This window comes from Cibotium barometz, chromosome 9 (assembly GCF_041138505.1).
Source record: "Cibotium barometz isolate CiBa-2024 chromosome 9, ASM4113850v1, whole genome shotgun sequence".
NCBI classification, from domain to species: domain Eukaryota; kingdom Viridiplantae; phylum Streptophyta; class Polypodiopsida; order Cyatheales; family Cibotiaceae; genus Cibotium; species Cibotium barometz.
The window spans coordinates 11,110,066-11,119,647 of NC_141054.1; the positions used below are offsets into that span (position 1 = coordinate 11,110,066).

At 43.9% G+C, this 9,582-nt stretch overlaps 1 protein-coding gene across 1 annotated transcript; it reads right to left on the reverse strand.

Moving 5' to 3' along the window:
• Positions 1 to 4,509: 4,509 nt before the first annotated feature.
• LOC147635262 (pentatricopeptide repeat-containing protein At2g13600-like) lies at positions 4,510 to 5,934 on the reverse strand. Its single transcript, XM_086803262.1, has one exon. The coding sequence runs from the start codon at positions 5,932 to 5,934 to the stop codon at positions 4,510 to 4,512; it is 1,425 nt and encodes a 474-aa protein (XP_086659388.1).
• Positions 5,935 to 9,582: the final 3,648 nt, after the last annotated feature.

Genomic DNA, 9,582 nt, shown 5'->3' on the forward strand with positions numbered 1-9,582 from the left:
GGCTGTTGAGACCTTGAAGAGGTTTTTGGTTTATCTCAAGCAGGCACAGGGATTGTAAAACTAGTTCTTTTGTTTTGTTGTGAAAACTATGGTGAGTAAGTGGTTTTCTTTGAATCCATGGAAATGAAGCTTCTCCGTGTGCCAATCTGATGACTGGGTAGTTTCCTTCTGAGCAAGAATAGATTGAAGAAGTGCAGAGTCATTTCTGTGTCTCAGAACATTCAGCTGATAGTGTAGGGATGTTTTTCTGACTTGTTTGTGCTTGAGAGATGTGTGTATGGGTCAGAGCTGACAGTTTGGTCTGTCAGCAGTTAGGTGACACAAGACCTTGTAATCTGACGAGCTTCTGAGGCAGCTGTGAGCTATCTGCTGTCAGCTAGGTCCTCATAAGGCCAGAAGTATGTTAGGTTTGAGTGGCTTGAGGGTTTAGTGCTACCAGCTGACACAGAGGAGAGACAGTCTCCTTCAGCAGGGACAGTCGAACGAGCCTAAAAGAAGACAGTCATTCGGAGGCTGCTCCGGATCATTTGCAGTCAGCTGAAAGCCATTGTAGTGATATCTTAACCAGACAAGTGTAGCCTGAGGGTTGGAAGATGTCAGGGGACACCTAAAGGAAGGATCTGTTTTGGTGAAGGCTTCGAAAGCAGAATTCTGCGTCACAATTCTGAGGCAGAAGTCAGTCTGGTCCAGTCAGTAGAGGGGCCAGAAGAGGGTCGGCAGAGGATCCAATAAGCTACATCAGGGAGAGTTGAACAAGCCTAAAAGAAGACAGTCATTCGGAGGCCGCGCAGTCAGTTAAAATCCATTGTAGTGGTATCTTAACCAGACAAGTGTAGCCTGAGGTTTGGATGATGTCAGAGGACACCTGAAGGAAGGATCTGTGTTGGTGAAGGCTTCGGAAGCAGAATTCTGCGTCAGAATTCTAAGGCAGAAGTCAGCCTGGTCCAGTCAACAGAGGGGTCAGAAGAGGGTTGGCAGAGGGTCCAATAAGCCCCTAAGATTGAGAATATATGGTTAACTAATAGCTAGAGGACATTTTGAAGGCCTAGAAGACAGTTTTCTGCTTGGGAGCCAAAGGGGACATTTCGGAGGCAAAATCTAGCACTTCTTCATCTGCTTGTGAAGTTTTTGGTCAGTTGGATGTCAAATATGGTCAAGAGGGGCATTTAGGAGATTGATTAGAGCTTATGGAGGTAAGAGTTGACCTGGGAGGATAGTCTGAGGAGCTGACTGGGTCAAAGGGGGACGTTGAGAGGGTATAGAAGGGTTGAATTGAGTCAAATAGAGGTAGGAGGACATGTGCAGTTCCTATTGGTGCCCTTTGGAGCTGGGATTTCAGCATCCCCCAGTGCTAATCCCATAGTGTTCTCTTCTTATGTGCCTGTTGGTGGTGTATAGAGGCCATCACCCAAAGACCACACAATGCCTTAACAAAGGAATCAGCCCCCTCCACTTCAAAGCCAAAGGTGGCAAAGGCCTACGCTGAGTCAGGCACTCTCAAATTGCTGCAAGCTCACAATTCTAAAACAGAGCAGTGTGAAGCATAGCTTTAGGAAGCCCAAAAAACCATAGACAAGAATGAAAAATAAAATCAACACATTTAAGGTTGAAAAGCATTGCTAAAGGCCAAGCACAAGGAGCTTATGCATCTTATACCCAACAGCAAGCCTTGCTTTCTGCAGAAACACAAACGGTTACCTATCTAAAACAAAAGGACACTAACAAAAGGGTCAACATAGAGCTGCACAAGGCCCAAGGAGTTGAGGCATGGCTAAGAATTCAATTAGAAATCGTGCAAAAAGCCCTAGACAACACAAATGTCAGCACACAAAGGCTCATCTGGAAGCCAAAGATGAATGAATCAAAAGGTTAGCGACATGGCCTTACCTAAGCCTATGACCTATCCCAATAAATCTTGGGATTAGATGAATACAAAAGGCTACAAATTACCCCCATGTTTCAATTGGCTAGACGGACTGTTGTCGGCCAGGTCCTTGGACAAATAAATGCCAAAATACTCATAAAATGCCAAACTACGAAGTTATGTCCTCCAGCTGATTCTGACTACCTTGGGTAAAATACATACCTTTAATCCTCGATGTCTACTGTCCCAAAAGGTGCCGAATCACAGCCTAAAATTAGGGAATAAGCATGTCCCCATGTTGTGCATGTCGCAGCAGAGTTGGCACATGTCAAGAAGGGAACAACACATAATCTAGAAGAGGGATAACCTACTATGGTGCACATAATCTAGAAGAGGGATAACCTACTATGGTGCACATAATCATCCTTAGAATAAGAGGTTGATAAGAAGCCATATCCTAAACTTTCTTGTGGCCATGCCTATATTTGCAATGATTGTAGTACTTTGAGTTGTTGTTTGACTTTCCTCACTGACAAAGCACATTTGATGGTTTGTGTCTCATCATCACCTTTGATACGAGCACCATCATAGTTAGCTCAATTTGAGGTTTGTTTTGAAAATCCAAATATGTTCAAGGGTTTGAAGGAATCGGAGGTGTAGGTCTCAACTCTGTTTCCACCATGTCACCGTCACCATCTCCTCCTCCTCCCACATGTTTTGATCTATCAATATAAATTTGTTTCACCAATTCTAACGTTTGAATCAGCAATCTTACCTAATACTCAATTCCTAGTGCACTCCTCACATTGTAGATTACGGCCAATGGTCATTGCTTGAAACTTTTAAAAAATGCAAAAGGATTGAAAGATCGAGTTACTTGGAAGCTAGGTGAAGCTCTGACAGAAAGAGGAAAAGTCACAGGTATTTGGACAAACATAAAGTTGAAAACACGGAATGGCACCCTCTTTAACAGGATGCCAAATTTGGCACTGTAGCCAGAATAAAAGCCATCATTCCTTGTTACCATACTTTGTTCTCGCCGGGACAAAACCAAGCCATCATCAATCCTGGCCAGTGTCCATACTGGACAGTGACCACGGTCCACCATCATGATCTGCTCACTTTGGTCTCCTGTGCCGACACACAATCCTATCGTTTCTCTGTATCAAAATCTAGTTACAGATGTTACCTTTGATTTTTGTGTAGACCCTCCATGCAAACATGTCAAAATTATGGCTGATGGTTGGGACTCTTCTGTGAGATGCTTCTTTGTTGCAGTCATTCCCTCCTAGAGGGAGGAGTCACCCTTCCATGTCCCTACTAAGATCGTGAGCAGAAAGCATTTACTGTCAGCCAGTACCAAAGTCAGTAATGATACCAGACAACTGTGTCGTGGCCAATCTTCTAATTGTGTAATGACACTAGCCGACAAGCCAAGCAAGTAAGGCTAAAGTATAGCATAGCCTGTCTATAAATACCTCCTAGGCACACACATTCATCACTGTTAAGCATTATGGATACCGGATCCTATGTCACATTTGCATCCTTCATTTGTCACGCCCTTGACATCATCCCCTTCACCAAACCTCACCATCCTTCTGCACTTTCTTGCTATCATCACCATCCACCTTGCCGGCCTATAACATACACCACCGCTCTAGCTGAAAGCTCTTGAGTGCATGCTTCAAACAAACATCTTCCAACATGGGCTATAAACACAATTTAAGGAGATGCATTCTGGAACATGCTTGCCATGTACCATAAATGAGACTATTAATGTGTATGCTTTGCCATTGTCCAGGGTGATGCATGAAAGCATGGAGGATCGGTTTTGCGCCCAAGCTTGTGCTTGCACACATGCCATGTGGTATCACAACCAGTCACCTCTTCACATTGCTGAGTCAGCATTTGATCTTCCAAAATCAACATTGAAAATTAAAAGTGCCATTGGTGGCTAACTTGATTGGCATACTTTTTATTTGAATAGGACACTTCTCTGCCCACTATACAGATTTTCTACAAGTCTTTTGTGAGCAGCCAAGAGAAGATCAACCATGAAGAGTAGCAGATTCAGCCCAATGGCAGCAATTTAATGCAGATCAGTCAAGGGCTTCCTACTGCCCAAAAAAACACAGCAATTGGGGGAGGACTACAGGATGGTTTCTTGCTCTTCTCACAAAGAAGTTAGTAAGCAGTAAATTTCGCTTCCATTGTAGTGCATGATTCTTTGTAAATATTAACTTTATTCAGTTCCATAATGTAAATTATGGTTGACAATATCAGGTGTTCCACTGTCATTCTCTTTCCTCTCTTCCTCTTCTCTGTATATTCTCGTTTTGTGTTTCAACTTAGTTCCAAGAACCACGCTTCCAGTAGTGAACAGACTTCTTTTCGTCCCTGAACAAGTGATGTTCCTTTGATCTTGAAGTGGTCCCATTACTTTTGATCGCCACAGTGATGCATCTTGTTTCCTATCTGGAGCCTATGTAATTTGACCTGGGCTACACTCCAACATCAACAGACTGCATCCTCCACATTCCATTAGAGGAAGCACCTGTATAAACTGATCTGAGTGAAACAACAACATGGCTGCTGCTTCTACAGATGCTGCTTTTACCTCTAAATAGCATAACGCCATCTTTTGTCTAATAAATGTTTGAGAGCAACAAATATGGAGCAGCATTCTCTGGATCCAGTCTAAAGATGCACTCTGCTGTTCGTTCAGCACGTTCCACATCATAATGCATTTTACAGGCGGCAAGCAAACTCAACCATGAGCTATCACTAGCTTGGCATGGCATGCTGTTAATAAGCTTTTCACCCTCATCCAGCCTTCCCATTCGGCCAAGAAGGTCAATTATGCAATTGAAATGCTCCAATGTTGGTCTGATGCCGTAATAACTGCTCATTGACCCAAACAAGACGGAACCTTCCTCTAGCAGGCCCAGGTGACTGCATGCAGAAAGGATGCATAAAAAAGAAACATTGTCTGGCACAACGCCTTCAGATTGCATCTGCTGAAACAGTGAGAGGGCTTCCTTGCTTTTTCCATGCATAGCATATGCTCCAATCATGGCTGTCCATGATAGGACATTCCTCTCTGGCATTTTGCCAAAGGTCACCTCAGCATGCATTAAGCTGCCACATTTTCCATACATATCAACAAGCGCAGTTCCAATGATGGTATCAGCGTCACATCCACTACTTACAATGCAGGTATGGATATTGAAGCCTACAGCTTGGGCTGCCAGACTGGCACAAGCAGTGAGACCACTGACTAGAGTCATCTTTTTGGGTACCAACCCTTTCAGCTCCATCTGGAAAAAGAGTTCCAGGGCATCCTCGCCCTGATTGTGGTGAGTGCACGCACCAATCATGGCACTCCATGTGATTTCATTTCGTGCCGGCATGCAATTGAACATTGCCCGAGCGTTTCCTAAGCTGCCACAATTGCTGTACATGGTGATAATAGAGGTTCCAACCACAACATCAAACTCTAAACCACCAGCCACAAGGCAGGAATGTAAGCGCTGACCGAGCGGTGCGAATGCATGAGAGCAAATGGAAGAAAGAAGGTTAACAAAGGTGACCTTATCAGGGGCAACACCTTCCATGAGCATTTGCAAGAAAAGATCAAAGGCCTTGATGCCATGATCATGCAGGGCATGTAACCCTATGATGATGTTCCATGAGAAAACATTTCTCTGGGACATATGGGAAAACACTACCTTAGCCTCCTGCAATGCACTACATTTGCCGTACATGTGAATAAGGTGGTTTCCTATGAACACATCCTGATCAAATCCCTTTTTGGCTAAGAGCAAATGAACCCTTTTTCCATAGTGTATGGCATTAGCGTGGGCACATTGCTGCAAGAGGGAAGCATAAGTTGAAGTGTCTACCTTGACGCCAAGATGGTCCAATTGACCCACAAATGCGCGTAGATTAGTAGCAGTTGTGGATGCAGATTGCCCGTTGTGTAAATCTTCACCCGACTTTGAGTAGTTGTAGATAAGCCTGCTGCTGAAACGCTTGTTGCTTGATCGTAACCCTCGAATCACAAGGGCCATGCAGTGAGCTTACTAGCCATGGCCATTATCACACATAGCTTGACAAAAAACCAAGAGGATATTTATCTCGCCTTTGTGAGAGGGCGGGAAGAACAGAGCCCCCCAGTAAACAGAGAAGGGCGTGTTTTTTTTTGGGGGGAAATTAATATGCCACCGGTGGCAATTTATGTGTGGGTGGGCAATTTTTTATTTTTTTTTGTCTTGCGCGAGGCTTTTTTTTTTTTTTTTGGTGCGGAGCAGGCGCGTATTGAACCCAAGCCCTTAGGGCAAGAGCCCTTACCGTTGGGCTATCTCCCCAAATTTGAATACAATTCATTGTACCACAAAAAATAAATAAATAAATAAATAAATTGTATTAATAAGGTTTAGTTATAAAAAAAGATGAAAATGTCGCCTGTATAAAACAAGCTAAGATCTCAAAACCTGTAGCATGGCGCTATCTAATAGCTCAACGCTGAAAGGGCCAATTAGAATCTTTAATTCTACTACAAAGGCATCCAACTTCCATTCAAGGCGTTGTATGTGGGGGCATCAACGGAACACTATCTGGTTCTTGACCGTCCAAAGTTGGTACGACGCAGAGCAGCGGATCCAAGGCCATATGCACGCTAGGGCCAAGTTGAAGAACTTGGTGTCTCGCTAAGTAGTGCATGTTCTTGATGGCCTAACATGACCTACCACTTGCATTTCTTGATGCATACCTAAACAATGTGCCTTCTTACAGCTTATCATGCTCCCCCCTCCACCCCCATCCAAGATAAGCCCTCTAGAAATCAATTAGCCCCTCTCTTCAAGAAGTGATGCAAGCCACTTTCCATGACCCCTAGTACAAATTCAGTAGTACCCATAATGTACTTTCACCACTTTCCACATATGTAATGCATGTATGCCACAAAACCAAATAAATTGTTTTGTAATGCCTCATGGATATTGGCATCTCCCCTTAAAGCAAGGTGTTGGAAATCTCATCCAATGCGATCTTTCTTAGTTATCAATTAATGCACCACATAGAAACCTTGTCTTGCTCGAAATCCCAACACAAGTATGGTAGGGAAGATTCTCCTAATTGACTAGTTCATGTCATTGACATCATTACTCAATGCACACATTTGCAACACCAACCAAATGTAGCTCTATAGGTTATCGTCTAGTTCATGTCATTGTTGGTATCATACTCAATGCACACATTTACACTAACCAAGGGCGGCTTTGTAGGTTTCATTCTCCATGACTCCAAAAAGCTGAATGCGAGGAAGGAGAGTCAGTGAGAGACTTTATTAGTCGACAAAGGCATCTAAATTCTCGCTTCAATAACAACCAACTTCTTGATAGATTCATCCGAGGATTGTGCCATGAGGACATATACAATGGCCTAGTCATTAGAGGTCTTACGATGTGGGAAGCAATCACTGCCAATGCAATCTAGATATGACCCAAGAAGAGAGCAACAATGGTGTTCGGTTTGCTTAGGACCACATAGCACGAGTGAATGTCCCACATTCATAGTTAAATTCAATGGGACTTGCAATACATGTGGTAAGTATGGCCATCAATCTAAGGATTGCCTAATAGTACTTAAGCGTATGTTAGCAAATCAGGCACCACTAGCCTGGTCAAACACACCTCAAGTACCCGCACTGATGCCTGCACCACCTGTCGAGCAACCGTCACAACACATAGTTCCAAGGAACCCAAATTTAGTCCAGTCTGTGCCATTACCACACTGCCAGTGCTAGGACCACAACCTCCGCATCCGAGGGTACCCCTATAAACTAGATGGGTTGTGAGTCACATAGTGCGTGTGGGGATTATGAAGAGGATATAGACCCCACTATTCCATATGGGATTGATACGTTTGAAATGACTCCCCAGTATTACATGGAGGATCATTTCGGGCAAGTCAAGCCTGTATATCAAGCGGCTGCTCTCGCCACCACAAGAGAGCAAAACCTTAATACCTTTGCCCATGAGACCACCTCTTCAATGCTACGATTGTGGTGGACCGCATCGTGTAGCGGAATGCAACCGAATCAAGGGAGCACGTCGGGAATGTCGGTACTTACGTGTAATCGTTGTGGCATAGATCATTTAATTGCTCAATGTCCACATAATCCAAGTGCACCCAAGATTACGCCATTGAATTTGGTTAAGGTCACCAATGAGGCACTAGGAACCACACCTGTTGTACCCGCAAATGTAGTCACACGGTCAATGCTTCAAAATCAAAACTACAATCTTACGTCAGCTTTATGGGCCTATTGTACTGTGTACAAAGTGGTTATTAATTGCACACCATTCAAGATGGTATATGGCCAAGAAGCAGTCATGCCATGGGAATTTGTCATTCCTAGTCTTCGTGTTGCTACTCAAGAGGGCTGGGATGGTAATCCCTTAGTAGAGCGTTTGTATATCCTTGAGCGGTTAGATGAAGAAAGACAATTGGCAGTGTACAATGCCCTTGTAGAGAAGGATAGAAGGAAGAAATGGTTTGATCGCCACTTGAAAAACAAGGACATCAAAGTTGCGAATAAATTCTTGATGTATGGAGTGCGTAACGAAAAGAAGAAGCTAAAATATGCTGGTAAGGGACCGTACAGAGTATGTGAAATTACCCCGCAAGGTACCATCCGAGTGGAGACTCTCGAGACGGAGTTGAAACCGTTGGATTCCTCAATGGGAGTAAATTCAAAAGATACTATGACCCCCTAAGCCAAGAGGAATTACATGCAATCCATAAGAAGAAGGCAGCTAAAGAACAGGCTGAGCTTAAGAAGAAGGCAACTAAAGAACAGGCTGAGCTTAAGAAGATACAAGCGAGAGTTAAAGCTAAAGAACGTCAGCAGCGTGTTAGGCGCCAATGAGAGGCCAATTTGGGGATTACGCAAGCATTTTTCGAGGAGGCAGAGGAGGATTCACTAGAATCTGACCCGCCTCTACGATACCCAATTGAGCTAGAGAGTCCTTATGGGAAGGTGCTATATAATGCATTATTGGATACGAGAGCTTAACACAATTTGCTGTCATATGGAGTGTGGTGTCAACTTGGAAAACCACCCTTATCCAAGAGTACCATCCAAGTTAAGGGTATCAATAAGAAGAAAACCACTGTCTCGGGAATTCTGCACACTCCTGTTGCCTATGACAAGGGGACTGTGGTTCAAAGCTTTTTGTTATGCCTATTGGTACCATGGAGGGAACTGTAAACTTAGGACGCAAATGGATATTAGCCACCAAGTGAAATATTAATTGGGAAACCAAGCGAGTTACAAGCAAGAACCAGCTCTCGGCCTGACCACTCAGGGTCCCGCACCTAAGCCATCAACTCTAGACAAAACGCTAGATAAGAAAAAATCACAGTCAAGTGGCTACACCATCTTTGATTGTTTGCCATCCCTCTAACGCTTCAACCCCAAGAGTGGAGACAGGCAATGTGGTCCCCAAGGCTTCGCTTACTTTACTGAAGAGTACATACAAATGGGTCCCAAAAGCTTCGTTAACAGCTACCTCTACTCAGACAAGAAGCCTCGTAGTAGGAAAGCAGCTACCCGCCCTAGAAAAGGCAAGGTAACATCACGTTGGATTCCTAAAAGATTATTAGGAGCCCAAGGGTACCACGAAGGGAATGATAAGATTTGGGTCCCTAAATAT